We start from the raw sequence: 16654 nt of genomic DNA, 5'->3' as shown, positions 1-16654 counted from the left end.
CTTGATCTTTTTAAAACTTCATGCAATAAGTGTTTCCGTACCTCTTATTATTCCTTTCGCTCTGCCACAATTAGTTTTTGGTAATATGCACTTCTTAATCACAATAAAAATGCAAAGATTTAACATGGATCCTGTATTTTTTCTTTTATCTCGTGAGCCTGCATTGCAGATGGGCGTGTCAATTAAAGTATGCTAAATAACTTTAGTTTATATCTAAAATTGTTTCATGGTCGTGTTCTTTTAATTAAATGTGTTTAATCAAATTACAACAAACTAACTTGCACACAGAAAACCACCCGAAAAGGTGTGAAGCCACAGCAGCAGGACTACTTGTGAAAAGTTCCATGTAGTCTGCCATGTAATAGGTGTGCACTAAGGAACAGTACATACTGTACATGATGTGCAGATGGTGGGGTTTCAGCCCACAGCTCATTTTTGCCCCGCGGCTCCCTAATGCATGGCTGGAGTAACCTGCTTGGAGGGCTGGGGGCAAAAATGCACAGCTGGGCCCCTCTTTACCACTCTGTTACACCCCACTCTGATCATTGTGCAATTAATTCAGTAACTAATAAGACACACACGGGGATTGTAGAGCATTTGGTGATCCAGATGTGGTAACTGGCACAAAAATCTAAATGGGAACCAGCTGCATTTAGAGGGGATGGCATCCCTCCTAATACCCCCTTACCCCCTTGAATCACCTACTGCATACCTATGCAGGGGCCTTACACATAGCAACACATTGTTTTCTCCACTGGAAGGGAACTGTACCACCTTTTATCTACCACAGGGGCATGTAAGAGGGCACCTTTGTGGCTTATTTTTTCAGCATAGGCCAAAAGCAATCAACAAATCCTCCAGAAAGTGACAAGTAGCCTATTTAAGCTTCTTCACGACCTGTTTTTTGATTTTTTTTTCTGTTACCGTCAGGGCGCAGGTAAGTTTTACCTGCTTACCTGATTCGTCTTTTAAATTCTCTGTAAACTTTTTTTTACTTTACCGTTTCTTTATTTTAATCTTTATTTCAGTTTATTATAGATTCCTTTATTCCACTGAACTCCTTGTCATATCTTATTCTCATTTTATTTATTACTCATCTATCTTTGTGTCTACATGTTTCTACTGTGTGTTTGAGTGTGTGTGCAAGGCTGTGTTGTCTGCATTTGAATCTGAATGATTTACTTTAATGAATTAATGGAGCGTGCAAGAAAACCAGATGAGAGATGCAGGACTGTAACACCTCACATCCTACACTCATTGGTCCTCCTGCTGTTAAGGCTCCCTCCTGACCTTTATGGTGCGTGTTACAGTGGCCCACAGCTGTCAGTCTCACACCATTAAACTGCGCTTATATGATTTTACAGCTGCAGCCACCTCTAAGGTCACCAGTCATGACACATTTCCTGCTGAAAAGGCCAAGCTGCAAAGGTTAATTCACCTCCCTGAATAAAGGGGAGAGAGGGAGAGAGAGGGAGGCAGCAGGGACCAGGAGGACGGGGCAGGGATAGAGTTTCCCCCCGGTAAGAGATCTCTTTGACCGCCATAGATTCGGGTTTCTCCTCCTCTCTGACTCACAGATCCACACCGAAGAGAAATCGCCCGTTTCTTCACGATAATGCTTATTTTTTTCTTTCTCAAACTATAAGATGAACTCATGGTGACCGCCGAGGGCTCTTCGCGGTCGCTGCCCGGCGTCGTGTTACCTTCCTCGGGGCGTCATGGGCGCGTAACATGCCTTCCCTGTGGAAACGGATAACGTTCTCGGTGGCCTCGGTGCTCTGTATCGGCTCCGTGGTGCTCCTGGTCGTGGCCCTGTCCACGGAGCGGTGGGTCACCGGGAGGATCCTGTGCAAAACCGGGGCGGAGATAGTGAACGCGTCCCACCCGGAGCTGGAGCAGTTCATCGGGGACATTTACTACGGCTTGTTCCAGGGAGGGAAGACCAAGAAGTGCGGGCTGGGGAAGAGGCGCTCCAAGATATACAGTAAGGTCACATACAGCCTGTGAGCTCTGCAGCTCTGTGGTCAGTCATGTTAGATAGTTTACGCACACTCCCTGTGGTCCACATGGATGTATTTGTCAACATCCACATGGAGGCAGCTCAACATGGCTGTTATCATCACCTCTGGTCCCCAGTAAAGCCAATCAGAGGCTCACACCTTCCAGATAATATCTTTAAAGGACAACACAAAGTTTCCATAAATACCATATATCAGGCTGAATTTTGGGGAATGTGTCAAGGAGTCATCTAGAAAATGTCCATTTGATCAAACAGAGTATTTAATTAATGAAAATATACAACTTGTGATGTTGTAAGACAGTGTTTTTATTAATATTACCTTTAATTAAGCTGCTTCAGAGAAAACTGTGTTTTATGGGGTTATCTGCCGAGTAGTACAAATGCACACCTGTTACTCGGAGTACTTCTTCTCTGTCCGTTATATATTTCTATCGCCTGTCTTTTACATACTTTTCTGGACAATTTTGCTCGATGTAAACACCATAAAAGCCCTTAAAGTAAGACTTAGAGGTGCACTTTGAGTTTTGGGGAGGACATTTTAATCAGAAGAGCGAGATCTAAACAAATATAATCGTTTTCGTGACCGAATAAACTGAATAAACAAACAAAAAGGACAACACAATTGTCATACTGTTTTACTTTGTTTACATTTGGCGGACCCTGCCACCTTTCTAGCTTCAAACTGTGTTCTGGGGACCTTATTTTCCTCTGAGAACAGCTTGTTTATTCAGTTACAGAAAAGCTAAATATTTCTCATGTCTCTTTCTATTAGAATTTCTTCTCCAAAACGACATAGTGCCCCTTTAAAGATATGTATTCTGCACTCTTTTAATATTCAAAGAAACATGTATCACAAGAAACATTACTACTACCACTACTGCCAACATACGGACATGCTTGAGTTAGTTTACTGACATTAATATCACCATACATATAGAATCTCATCTTGACTCATTACAAACAAGGCTGATGAAGCGTCTTTTTATCTGTGTTTCTCCGTCTGTCTGTCTGTCCAGTTTTCCCGAAGCTTGTGCGGACCTTGAACGGCGGCCTTCACATGATGGTGATCCTCTTCCTGCTGGTGGCTGTGGGCTTCGCGTTGGTCAGTCTTTCTTTCTGCATTTACAACGCACGCAAGGTCCCGTACCAGAGCATCAAAGGGCACAAAGGACTCTACCTGTGGAACTTCATCGCTGGTGAGGCAACTCTTCCCCTCAAAATCTCCCTCAAATGTGGATTTTTGAGTGTTTATTTCTTTATTTCCCTTCCTGACACTTCCTAGCATCACTTTACCTCTCTAGTCTCCTTCCCTGACTTGTTCCCCCTCTGTGTCCAGCTCTTTTCGGTGCCCTGGCCCTGCTGTGCTTCCTGGCAGCCGTGAGGCACCACAGCCTGAGCGAGCGGGTGGCCAACTATCGCGAGAACCTCTTTGTGCTCGCCGTCCTGGATGACAGCCTGGACTGGTCTTTCTGGCTGGGTGTTGGCAGCATTGCGACTCACTTTGCCGTCTGTGGCGTTGTCGCCATGAGCCGGATCAAACTGCCCAAACCGGAGATCAAGAAACCTGAAGAACCCACCATCTCTTCTCTGGACCTGCTCTACTGAAGGACCAAACAAGGAGTGTTGTTGTTTCGCAGCACTGTGCCAGAGCCCCTTTCCATTCTGAGACTTTTAGGCTCCTTACAGCCTCATGATGAATTTTTATGTAAATCCTCACTTGACAAATTATTTTCCAGTGTTATTTAATGTTTGTTTGTCTGTGATAATTATATAAAGGATTCAAGTGTTGACTAGAAGCTGGTTTGCTTGTTGATTGAAAAAAGTAACCTCAACCTTGTTCTTGATACATGAGTGTAAAGATCTTCACATCCTGCATCGTGACCTTTGACCTTTGCATTCTGGACGTCCTGTGCTGTAAATATTATGTCTATAGCTGCAACATGTAAATACATAATTATTTCATTATACGTAAAGAATGTCATCAACGGATCTGTTTGTCTCTTTATGGTTTGCTGAGTAAAGCCTTCGTATTTCAGTGTGTGAGTCCCTGTCCCCCTGTCCCTGAACAGCAATGTTCTTTGATCCCTGACAGAAAGTGTAAAACTCTGCATGGATACTTGTTTATTTAAGGGGGAGTTGTGGGCTCATGTAATAAATATATGACTATATGATCTCCCATAAACAGAAAGAGACTAATAAATTATTCTTTTTTTTTTCAAGTTGGTCATAAAACGTTCATCATCTGAAGAAGTAAGCTGTCATAAAATTCCAAATAATAATCATTTTGTAAACTGACTTTGGCAATTATTAAAGGGCTTTTGTAGTATGTAAAACTGGTTCTCCTCTGTTGAGTTGTCTGCATGACTTCAGAAGAATGTTTTTCCTCTTTTCACGTTATTGTCTTGTTTAAGATGCTTCCTGTCCTAATAAACTTGAGCTGTAAATATGAGGTCTCATCCAAGTGAGGATTTTTTTAAATAGATAAGATTTTGTGAAACTTAATCTGGAAACTGGATTCTTAATCTGAATTTGACAGAACAAATGCATATGTGGATTTTCTTTTTCTGAACTTTCAGTGGGCTTAACATGGTTGTATAAACCACACATGAATTAAATTTGCTGTTCAGAGTAGATTATTATTATTATTAGACAGTTATTTTGGAAATGTACGCTCATTGGTAACTTCAAATGCAGTGGTGGAAGACTAATCAGATATTTTTTTACTTGAGTAAAAGTAGCAATACTTAATACATACATAATTTTACAGAAGAATTAGCATCAAAATATTCTTTAAGTGCCAGAAAATGATGGATCTGTAATACAATTATTGTTGCATTAATGTGTAAATCACACATTTGACAGTATAGACAGAGGATCAGTGAATCTTATATGAAGCTATAAAAATACCTCATAATTGATATGTGGCTTGTATTGATTATTAATAATAGTGGAGTAGAACCATAAAGTAGCAGAAAATAAAGACTCAAAATTATACTTAACTACAGCACTTGAGTAAATGTACTTAATTACTTCCCACCACTGGGTAACTGATGGCTCATGCTGCTGGTTCAAAGCCTCCTGCAGCTTCACACTGCTGCCGCCAGGTGGCGACAAGGCTCCATCTTGGTCGCTCGTCGGTGACGTATGAAAAACGCGACGTTCTGCTTCCTTTTGCACATGCATGCGACCTCTAAAACTCCGAGTTAGTAGTTTGTTTGGGATTTATGTATATGCAGAACAGATGACAATGCTTCTTCTGAGGAGAGCTGCGCAGACGGCGGTGCGGACGAGCCACCGCAGGTCGTTTTGTGCTTCACAGACTCACCTGAGCGACAGAAAGGTGAGAAGCTAACGTTAGCATGTCTCTGTCAACATTAGCTGACAGTTACATCAGTGACTCTCACGCAGAATTTCGCACCGAGGTGAAGTTGTATAAATATAAATATATTATTATGATGATAAAAACTAATACTAAACTGATTTCAATGGCTTTGTTTTTTCCAATAGCTTCCATGTTATGTGACCCAGTGACTCCAAATCAATACCGAATTGGATAGTAATAGTTCATGGGTGTCTGTTGTTAACCCTGTCTGTTGATGTGTATGTGCAGGGTCTGGTGCTGGGAGTGTTTGAGAAGGAGGGAGAGGAGGACAGCCTTCATCTGACAGAAGCTGCTGCAGGTTTTGATCAAACTCTGTCTGGGAAACTCTCTGAACTGCTGAAAATGTGAGTCTGTATCATCTGTGAGCAATAAACACTCAGTCACCAGTTTATGCTACTGGTCATTCTTATACAAGAGTGCTGCAATAAATCTTTTTTTCAGTTTTATTGAACAGACTGATCATAGATCACATATAAACAGGCATTACATACGCAGTACATACCCACTGAACATTGTTTCCGTCTTTGGATCAGAAGGTATACAAAACTCATCTTGGAGTAAATTTTGGCCAATTCATCTCAGGAGAGAAAAAAATGTGATTAGTTCATCCTAAATGCTGTTTTAAAGTGAGAAACATACAGCATTCCTAATGGATACCACCCTAAAGCTGTGTGTCTGACTAACTGGTTTTGTGTTTTTACTTTCCAGCTCTGGACCGGCTCTCAAACAAGGCAAAAGCAGAATATTTTATGGAATCCACAAGGTAACGAAGTGTGATATTAGAAGAAGTGAACAGTCTCTCTCGACAACATCAAAGTTGTCAAATCTTCCGTGTTTGTTCTTCAGGACTTCCCATGTGTAGCGGTCGTCGGGCTGGGTAAGAACAATGCAGGTGTGTGTGGGACAGAGAACTGGGACACCAGCAAGGAGAACATCAGACAGGCAGTGTCAGGTAAGACACGGCTCGTCTTAGTGCTGCTTATATGGAGGTTATGCTGGAGTTAGTACTGGGCTGATACCTGTGTGTTTTGTGTGTTCAGCCGGCTGCAGGTCGCTTCAGGACCTGGAGGTGAGCCACGTGGAGGTGGACGCCTGCGGTGACGCCCAGTCAGCGGCAGAAGGTGCAGCTCTGGGTTTGTTTCAGTACGACCAGCTCAAAACAAAGAAGAAGACCAAAGTGACCACGCAGCTTCATGGAAGGTAGACTAACAGCTGAATTTTACATTCCCCCTGAGTTAACAGACGTATGCAGCATCGTTCTCATTTAAATATGTGTGTTTTCGTTCGCAGTGCTGACTCAGCCAGTTGGGAGAAAGGAGTCGTGTATGGAGAAGGCCAAAACCTGGCACGCCTACTCATGGAGGCTCCAGCCAATCACATCACTCCTACCGCTTTTGCCAACACCATTGAAGAGAAACTAGGGCCACATGCTGAACGAGTCACAATAAATAAAAGGTTTGTGCTTTATTCATCATCAGAATGACTGTGGGTGTTTTTACAGCGCAACCTTTTATAATGTATCCATCATGAGTGGCAAAGACATGTGAAGCACAGTATCTGTTGCATTATCGAGAGTTTTTGTCTGATAATCCATATGTTTTTGTAGATCTCAGTCTTGGATTGAGGAGCAACAGATGGGGGCGTTTCTCAGCGTGTCTAGAGGTTCAGAGGAGCCCCCTGTCTTCCTGGAGCTCCATTACAACGGCTCTCCTGACAGCAAACAGGCCCCGCTGCTCCTAGTGGGCAAGGGCATCACCTTTGACAGGTAAACCGTAATTATATACAATCTGTGTCATTACTATGAAAAGATTATCAACCGCTGAACACATATAATGCTCACAGCTTGTTTCACCACTTGTTCCGTCTCTCTGTTTGTCGGTAGTGGTGGTATTTCTCTGAAGCCGTCGCCCTCTATGGATGCGATGAGAGCTGATATGGGTGGAGCTGCCACCGTGTGTGCGTCCATCGTCACAGCAGCAGCTCTCAAGCTGCCCGTCAACATTATCGGTGAGCTTTTGACAGTATGAGTCCATAAAAACCCAAGTTGACTTTTTAAAACTGTTCCTGACATTGAATCTCTGTGCATATACACATTTTTTTTAACACTAAATCAGGTCTGGCTCCCTTGTGTGAGAACATGCCCAGTGGAAAAGCTACTAAACCAGGTGATGTTGTCAGAGCCAAGAACGGAAAAACAATCCAGGTGGGTGGACCCAAATGAAATCTGAAAGTTTCATACAGTTACCTGAGTGTGATATTTGCGGCCACAGATGAACAGGTTTTTACTGTTATTGTTGTGTGCAGGTTGATAATACAGATGCAGAGGGCCGACTGGTTCTCGCTGATGCTCTTTGTTACGGACACACCTTCAACCCCAGAGCCATCGTCAATGTTGCTACGCTAACAGGTGGGATTGTATTAATTTACACAGTTGCAGTGGTGACCAAAAACAACTGTATTTTTAAATCATGTTTACATCATGAGACTGGTTATGACTTTAATTTATTGATTCAAACAAACATGCATTTGCTCATTTGGTTGCAAACCAGCTAATCGGACTGAGACCTTTATCGATGAATCTGCCAGTTGTTTTATTTAACTATTGTATTAATTGTTGAGTCAGTAACATGTCAAATATTGTGGAAAATGCTTATCACAATTTCCCAGAAGCCAAACTGAAATCTTCAAATAGCTTCTTTTGACTAATCAGCCATCCAAAACTCAAAGAGTCAAAGATAAAAGACAAAGAAAAACAGCAAATGTTTGACATTTTTGCTTAAAAAAACGACTGAAACCTTTAATCGAGTTAACAAAACCGCTGGCAATTAATTTCACTGTGATCGAGTAATTGTTGCTGCTCCATAATTTTGCAAAAATCCATGATAAGTAACCATGGTAACACGTGTACGTGTCAGTGGCTGCAACGTCCCTCTCACCAGTTACATTTGGCGCATGTTAGACCTTACTCTCTTTCCCTACCTGCTGTCTATATCTTCACCATAAATGCAAAAAAGCTCAACAACTAATCCTAAAATGACGTGTGTGGTTGTGTATATGTGTGATTTTACAGAAAACTGTAGCGATCTGTTGTATCTTCAACCCCTGTATTAACGGTACAAGAAGCCTATTTCAACGTGTCTGTAGTGGTGATAATCATTTTTTCTTTTATTGTGACACCAGAGAAGACAACACTTGCTGTCAGTGGGTTTGATTTTCCCGTGTGGTTCCATCTAGAATTAATGATGCGGGATGATGGCCACCAAGACAGTGTACTTAAATGAGCTGTCTGTAAATACTGGTTCATATTTATATCTATTCATTTGTCGGTAATAAGTCAGTGTGAACACAAAACAGACTAAAATTAAGACACGAGTTGTCACAGACCAACTGAACTGAGCACCAGGTGTTAAATCCACCTTCGGCGTGAAAGATATGCAAATTTAATCAGTAAATATTAAAATGTGGCTTCTTCCGTCTCCAAGGTGCGATGGATGTCGCTCTTGGCTCAGCAGCGACTGGAGTGTTTACAAACTCTGACTGGCTCTGGGAGCAGCTGCACAAGGTACTGCACAACAAGCACACTCACAGCATCTCAGCGTCTTAGCTCCTGTGTTGACTAATGGTGTGTGTGTGTGTGTGTGTGTGTGTGTGTGTGTGTGTGTGTGTGTGTGTGTGTGTGTGTGTAGGCTAGTGTTGTGACGGGTGACAGAGTGTGGCGGATGCCTCTGTTCCAGCACTACACCAGACAGGTGACTGACAGCCAGCTGGCCGACCTCAACAACATTGGCAAATACAGCCGGTACGTATCTCGCTACACTGAGTGAGCGCCTGCAGCTCCTACCTCAGTCATGAGAGTAATACAGTGACACAAGATGGTTTATTTATCTGGAGCTGTCAGAGCAGCAGGTCCTTCAGTCCAGACCCATAGAAATGCAGCTTGTCGACAGTTGGCTTGATCAGAGCCAAGACAGATGGAAATGTGTTTATTCTAGCCTGATAACGGCACGTTAGCCTGAAATGGCCGAGCCACATTTAAAGGACAGTGCCCAGGAGTGTTATCACTCACGGCTTTATTTACCTGAATCTGACTGTTGTGTCTGTTGATGGTCTCTCCAGTTCTGGCGGTGCATGCACAGCAGCTGCATTCCTCAGAGAGTTTGTTACAGCTCCTCATTGGGCCCATCTGGACATCGCTGGCGTGATGAGCAACAAAGATGAAGTTCCCTACCTGAGGAAAGGCATGTCTGGAAGACCAACACGTACGCTGGTGGAGTTTGCTGCTGGACTGGCGCACGATAGCTGAGCGACTGGATATCAGATCGGACTCAACAAGACTGTCGGACTGTGAGCCTCTTCTCTGGCGGGATTCGACAGTGATATCTCCACATAGACAGACCGAGCTGATGGCCAAGTTTAGAAGTCCTTGTACTAAAACAGTATCATGAAAATGTTGGCAGTGATCCTTAGCTGTATTTTCTAAACACATCTGACTGTGGAGTTTTTGTCTGAACACAGTGTAATAAAGGTTCAGTGTCCCACCACACTGTTGTGATTTCAGCTGACAAAACCTGAAGCTCTGTAGTAATTACATAGTTCACATAATTTATATGTTGTATAAATAAACTCTAAGATTTTAATGATGTGTGTGACAGTTGTTTCTGTATGGCTCTAATGTTGACACAACATGGATCTACACTAATTGACCAAAAGTATGTGGACACCCAAGCACACTACAGTATCTACTCCTCTGAGAAAGCCAACCAGCAGATCTCAGAACCTGGCTGCAGGGACTCGCTTGCATTCAGCCACAAGAGCATTGGGGAAGTCACTGATGTTGGGTGATATGTCCTGGCTCACAACTCGCATGCATCCACACCAAAATGCTGAAAACATTTTCTTTATCCACCTTTCACTGCGCAAGAGGGAATTGTCATATGGAAAACAAGGTTGGGCACCTCCCCAATCTGTTGCCACAAAGTTTGAAGCACACGATTATTTGCAATCAAGTTTAAAAACCTTTTTGCCTCGTGGCCTCTTAAATCAACGCCTGCTTCAGTCCCTGACTCCCTGCATGACTTGTGATTAGATATATCACCAAAAAAACAATTTTTTTGCAATGATCCCTCAACTATGGTTATCACACACTTGAGTGTGAAGATATATAACTGAGGCAGGATATTATATAGTTTTACAATAAACTTTACTGCCTAAAAAAACTAACTTCACTGGGAATTTAATAATTATAATTATCCCAAGCATCTTCTCCAGAATTATTATCTTTAAAAGTAAGGTTTTACATTGAAAAACATATACGCCAATACAGTTATATTTGTGATATGCCAATATTGGCCGCTTATATCAGCTAACTGATGTATCAGTCGGACTTGTCATGAGTTCAATCACTGTTTTTCCTTCTTTTATAACCACATGTGAATGACTTGTTGAAAGAATACATGGAGGATCTTAAAAAACAATAATAATTTCTGTTATATGTTATAAACACCAGCCTAAAATATAGTTTTGTGTTGTAGCATCAACATTAATCCACTAAAAACAACCCAAAATCAACATAAATGTACACAGGGTTGTCCACATACTTTTGGCCAGAGAGTGTGCACAGGAAACTGCTTCTGCGCATGTGCGGACCGGGGGAGACAGAAAGCCGTCGGATCAAGATGGCATCGTCCATGAGTGGGATGTTTTCTGGCCAGCAGCCGTCTGGTGCGCATCCCGTCGGGGGTCCCGGTGGACCGGGCCAGCCGGGCTTCCCCGGTACCGCTCCCAGAGCCCCGGGAAGCAACACGCTGGTGGATGAACTGGAGGCTTCCTTCGAGGTAGGAGGCTAATGTGCTAGCTTCCGTTAGCAGTATGTACTAAGTGTTATTAGCACATATAGCTAGCTAGGTGAGTTTCGCAGCTAGCTAACGTTTGCTTTGCTTTTTCTTTTTGGCTACGGAAAGCTCATCATGTTAACCACGTATTTAGAGAATAAATATTGTGTAGGTAACTTTGTTTTGTAGACGCCAAAGTATATTAGCTAATGCTACTTCCAGACTGGCTCATTAGCATCACGTCCCAGGCTCCAGCTGCACTCCTGTCTCCTTTTCAAACACTAAAATCCTCAGAGTCCTTCCTCTGTTCAAACATTTTTCTTAATCCCAGCCTAGAACGTAAGCAACCATATAACATCATAATCTGCACAATGTACAAATGTATCTCGACTTCCTGTATATGCCATAGCCAAGACTACAACTCTTAATTATTAGCTTAATTAGTCACTTCTGAGGTCATACACTACTTCTGTTCTGGGACTGTTTGTCATGGTTTGGGCTTGGCTCTTAGTAGCAATTAATTAAAATAGACAGTAGTGTTCCTTCAACTTTATGGCAACAGGAGGCACTTTACTTTATTCCATCAGGATCATCCACTCTGTAGTATCAGAACTGTTTTACAAGGACGATTAGTCTAATAAGCAATAAAACAACAGGAGTTTTCACAGCAGACATTTTTGGTTTCCTCTTATTAGGAAGTGTTATAAGAGGTGTGTGATTTTGTAATTATTGGTAGACTGGTTATTGGCCCTAGACGATTATCGGGGCAGATATTCAGCATTTTCTGATAATTGGTATCAGTGATTTTTCTGTCAGATTACCGATAAAACAAACTCATACTTTGGCTCTGATGCAGCATCCTCTCACACAATGTCCCTCCCACATCAAGTTTATCAAATACGTGTAGTGGAGAGGAAGTATAAAGTAGTAGAAAATGGAAATACTCAAATAAAGTACCTCAAAATTGTACTTAGGAACAGCACGTTTCATTTTTTTTTACTACAAATTAATATTAGTCCCAAATATCAGTTTCCATATTGAAGGGATGACTATTGTTACCTTTTCCCAAAATATCAACAAAATGAGACTTTTCATAAATAATCATGAGTAATGTGGATATAATGACTAAGAGGGTAAAGGCAAGTATGAGAACAGCTGGAACAGTATGGAAAATTACATCACTTTACTGTAATGCAGCCTTTAAAAAACAGGAAAAGACAACACTTACACCATATTACAATATAATGACATCAAAATCTATTACAGTACTTATATCACAATATCACATATCACAATATTACTACAGTAGCGATAGAATGCCCAGCCCTAGTAGACGGTAATAGCTTTAATTAATCTCATTTAGAAAACAAATCTAGTCTCTGTACATTTCATTTACATGTGTTGTCTTACCTCACATGAGGGTCAGCAGGTGTGCAAGCAGAAGGCAGAACAGGCGCATAGGGGTTCAGTGTGTGTGTTTGTGTGTCAGCAGTGTCAGCATCTACATGCTTAACTGGCCTCCATCTGCTTGTCGTATGTAGCGGCACCGACTGTACCAATCTGATCTGTCACGTGTTCCCACATATGAGATAACACTGGAGCATATTGCCTTTCCTACCCATGTGTTCATATACTGTATATTTGTATATATTCTCATACATTTGTTTGTGTTCGTGATGGAAACAGGAAAGTGCCATTACCATAGTGCAGAAATAACTACAAGTAAAAGTCCTGCATTCAAAATGCCAAATCACAATGTAACGATATCCAAAATCTAAGATGATCTATAGTCTCATATCATGATAAAAATATAATGAAATTAATTAATCATTTATCACAATAGTTGCAGAATAATTTAATAGTTGGTTGTCTTGTAGACCCGTCCCAAATGATTTTTACATAGTGGCACCATGAAGCTGAAAGTTGTGCTTGAATGCAGCATTTTTGGCTGCTGGGATTTCCTGGAGATTTAGATCCCACCATTGTCAGGCTTCTGCTTTATCCCTGTGCATCTGGAAAGAAATCATTTCCCCAGTTTGGTGTAAAAACTTGAATTGACCCTAACTCTTTTCAAAATGACTTAGGCTAGAAAACTAGTATCATTCAAGGGGAAACTGTTTCTTTTCTGACACAGCTAATACTTATTCATCCAATCAGGGACTAGGCGGCTACAAGACCACCTGTACTGAAGCCCTAACAAGCCACATTTTGGACCATTCCTTAAGAAAGAGTTACTGATGTTGTTCTCTGCGTTTATTCTTCAGGCATGTTTTGCATCTCTGGTGAGCCAAGACTACGTTAATGGAACTGACCAGGAGGAGATTCGAACTGGTGAGTGAAGCCTCAAGCTTTTTTGTTCATATTGCTCATATAAGAATCTGTATATTGATGTCTTTCTCTTTTGATGTCAGGTGTTGACCAGTGCATACAAAAGTTCCTGGATGTGGCTCGACAGACGGAGTGCTTCTTCTTACAGAAGAGGCTTCAGTTATCTGTGCAGAAACCAGAGCAGGTGGTGAAAGAGGTAAATTCTCATACTGACTTGCACTCTCATTTACCTTGAATCTTCTGAAGCGGCCCTCTCCATCTCCCATCCACTTTACACTACTCATGATCCCCAAATTATCTGTGTAAGCACAAAATGAACTCCTGGAGAACCCGAGCTGTTATCTGTGCTGTATTCAAGGTTCACTGGCAGTGCCTTTCGTAGACTCTGTGACATGCCGTCAGTGTTTACATATTATTTATTCATCACCGTTTGTTCAATTTTAATTTGCCTTCTCTCCTCACTTACATTTTTTCTTCTCACTTCAGGATGTTTCAGAGTTACGCAATGAGCTGCAGAGGAAAGAGTTGCTGGTTCAGAAACACTTGTCCAAACTGCACCACTGGCAACAAGTGCTGGAGGACGTGAGCGTTCAGCACCGCAAACCCTCAGACCTCCCCCCTCCCGGACCACTGGCCTTTCTGGAGCAGGCCTCCGCGAGTCTGCCCCCCGCCCCTTTAAAACCAAACTAACACACTAAAGGTACGGTCACGTTAGTCCTCGGTTAAATGAAATTTCCCCCACGCTCAGGATGTGATGTTGAACTCTGACCTGCAAGGTAGCTACAACCAGCTGGACATCACACTGAAACAAGAAATTGATCCCTGCATTGATCAATCACACAGTGTGGAGTTGAGTAACTGGGAGATGGAAGTTTAGTGTGGCTGCACCTGAACAAGTAAATCCTGACTTAGTTTTATTTCAACTTTTTTCAGTATTTTGATTTATGTAAATATTTCTGTTGCTGACTTTTTTACTGTAAAAATAAATTTTGTGAGAATTTTGAATCTTGACTGAAGTCTTTATTATCTGTTGTCGTTGCACAGTGCATACACTTTCACATGTTTCTGATTGAAAACAGGTTCAAGCATTTACAGTAGAATTTAAAGGGGCGTTCCACCAATTTCACACATGAAGATTAGTTTACCAGTCTTAAAGAGCAGTGCTCAGCAGGTAAGACGGTTGTATAATGTATTTTGTGACTCTGGAAATGCTTTAAGTCTTGAAAAAAAGAGGGCTGTGATGCAAAATGGGATCATGGGGTTCAAAGAACGAGCAGAGGATTTAACAAAGAGACTATCAAGTTGCATTCTTGAAACTTGAGTGTAAAAATAAAGGAAAAGATCACCCAAAAATGAAAATTAAGTCATGATTTTGTCATCGGCATGGGTTGGGGGAGTCAATAGAGTCGGTCGAAGTTTTGTAGTCAAAACATTTCTGGAGCTTCACAGCAAAATTGCCTTGCAGCATTCTTCTAAACAACTGAAGCAGATGGGGACCAAACACAAACAAACAAACAAACAAACAAACAAAATCGCTCTCTAAAGCTCTTCCAGCGTAATCCAAGTCTCCAGAAGCTCCGAGATCCAAAATTGATTTGAAACGTATCCTTTAAATCTCTCACAAGTGCCCAAACTTTATGTTAATTCAAGACTAAATCACTGAGTAAGCTTCCCCATATGGGAGAGAATAGTTAATAATAAGAATAGAAATACAAAAGCAGCACTTACAAATTATGATGCATGGTTAAAATACATTATAGCTTTAACTCCTCCTCACTTTTGTATGAAATCATGATAGAAATGACTTCAGAGAAGCCATGACTGAGCCTCCTGACAGCCTTTAATGTATTCAGTGTCTTCACACCATAACAGACTTGTTCTCCCCAGTTTCACAGCTATCGCCTGTCCACTGACAGTACAGCCAGACAAAAATCTTCACAGATGGGCTCCGGGGACAAAGCTTTTTGCAAAACGGGTCTGTGGACTTGGCATGAGGAAAAACAGGGAACCATGGATTGACAAGATTATTTGCAGAACTCAAAATGGGCTTCCCTTTTGTTCCATTTACACATTTCCTAACTGAAATTAATTTAATTTTAATGAAAAAACAAAAACTGTTATTTTCCATATACTGAATATATAGTATTCTTATGGCAGTTTTTGACATAGAAACATTTTTGTGTACTAAGTGTGGTCTTTTCTCAGTTGCATGAGGGTTTAGTTTTATTATGAGGCAAAGCCCCTCATAGGACTCAAGGGAAATAGTATGTATTCGGCCTAATCGAGTAAATTTGCCTTATGTAGTGAAAAACTCATCCAGGACCACAGAATGAAAGCCTGATAACATGGGATGCATGATTCTATGCTGTGATGACAGTGGGATGAAAATAAGTTTTAATGATACATAATATTTGAACAGTTTTAGCTGTCTGTCTGTAATATACACAGTGTGTTATAGACATATTATATGAGCTGAGGTTGAAATTCAGAAGACAAGAAACCAACACCTTTGCCAAAATGTATGAAATATGCATTAATACAGCCAAAATGATCTAACAATGAAAGTTTAAAAAACATAAAATGTATCAACAGATGCATGAGGGTTAAGTTTTATTATGAGACAAAGCCCCCTATAGGACACAAGGGGGATACAGGTAAATTGCCCTATCTAGTGAAAAAGCATGATAACATGGGATACATGATTTTATGCTTTAATGACAGTGGGATGAGGATAAAAACAACAGTATTAATGGTTTCAGCTGTCTGTCTGTAATATACCCAGTTTGTTATAAACATTATATGAGCTGAGGTTGAATTTTAAAAGAGAAAAAAGTGACAACATGTATAAAAATATACATTAATACAGCAACAATGATCCAAAAATGAAAGTTATAAAACATAAAATGTATGAGGGCTAGTTGATGTATAAAACTGTGCCATCCCTTGGTATTACTCTGTGTATTTACTGAACCCTGCGCTGTTGATCCACCTGAGGGGGCTTCATTCATCCCCCTGACTGACTGACTGACTGCTGTGGTCATCTCCACGTCTCCCCCGTCAGTCTCCCACAGCTAGAGGGAGACAGTGCTTTCT

At 41.3% G+C, this 16654-nt stretch overlaps 3 protein-coding genes across 3 annotated transcripts; all 3 read left to right on the top strand.

Moving 5' to 3' along the window:
* Nucleotides 1-1731: 1731 nt before the first annotated feature.
* Nucleotides 1732-3868, top strand: clrn2 (clarin 2). The gene is made up of 3 exons (XM_073470560.1): nt 1732-1984; nt 3037-3216; nt 3357-3868. The coding sequence occupies exons 1-3, from the start codon at nt 1732-1734 to the stop codon at nt 3623-3625; spliced, it is 702 nt and encodes a 233-aa protein (XP_073326661.1). The 3' UTR covers nt 3626-3868.
* A 1294-nt stretch (nt 3869-5162) lies between these two features.
* Nucleotides 5163-10039, top strand: lap3 (leucine aminopeptidase 3). Its single transcript, XM_073477370.1, has 13 exons — nt 5163-5360; nt 5631-5746; nt 6111-6165; nt 6249-6354; nt 6443-6602; nt 6693-6857; nt 7009-7167; nt 7285-7409; nt 7517-7605; nt 7707-7809; nt 8885-8964; nt 9089-9201; nt 9519-10039. Exons 1-13 carry the CDS (start codon nt 5202-5204, stop codon nt 9703-9705), a joined length of 1617 nt encoding a protein of 538 aa, XP_073333471.1. The 5' UTR covers nt 5163-5201; the 3' UTR covers nt 9706-10039.
* A 1028-nt stretch (nt 10040-11067) lies between these two features.
* Nucleotides 11068-14566, top strand: med28 (mediator complex subunit 28). The gene is made up of 4 exons (XM_073467330.1): nt 11068-11236; nt 13498-13564; nt 13645-13757; nt 14048-14566. Exons 1-4 carry the CDS (start codon nt 11078-11080, stop codon nt 14249-14251), a joined length of 543 nt encoding a protein of 180 aa, XP_073323431.1. The 5' UTR covers nt 11068-11077; the 3' UTR covers nt 14252-14566.
* The last annotated feature ends 2088 nt before the right edge of the window (nt 14567-16654 follow it).

The sequence above is a fragment of the Pagrus major genome, chromosome 1 (assembly GCF_040436345.1).
Source record: "Pagrus major chromosome 1, Pma_NU_1.0".
Taxonomy (NCBI): domain Eukaryota; kingdom Metazoa; phylum Chordata; class Actinopteri; order Spariformes; family Sparidae; genus Pagrus; species Pagrus major.
Note: the sequence above shows the minus strand (reverse complement) of the source record. Positions and strands in the feature narration are given on the sequence as shown.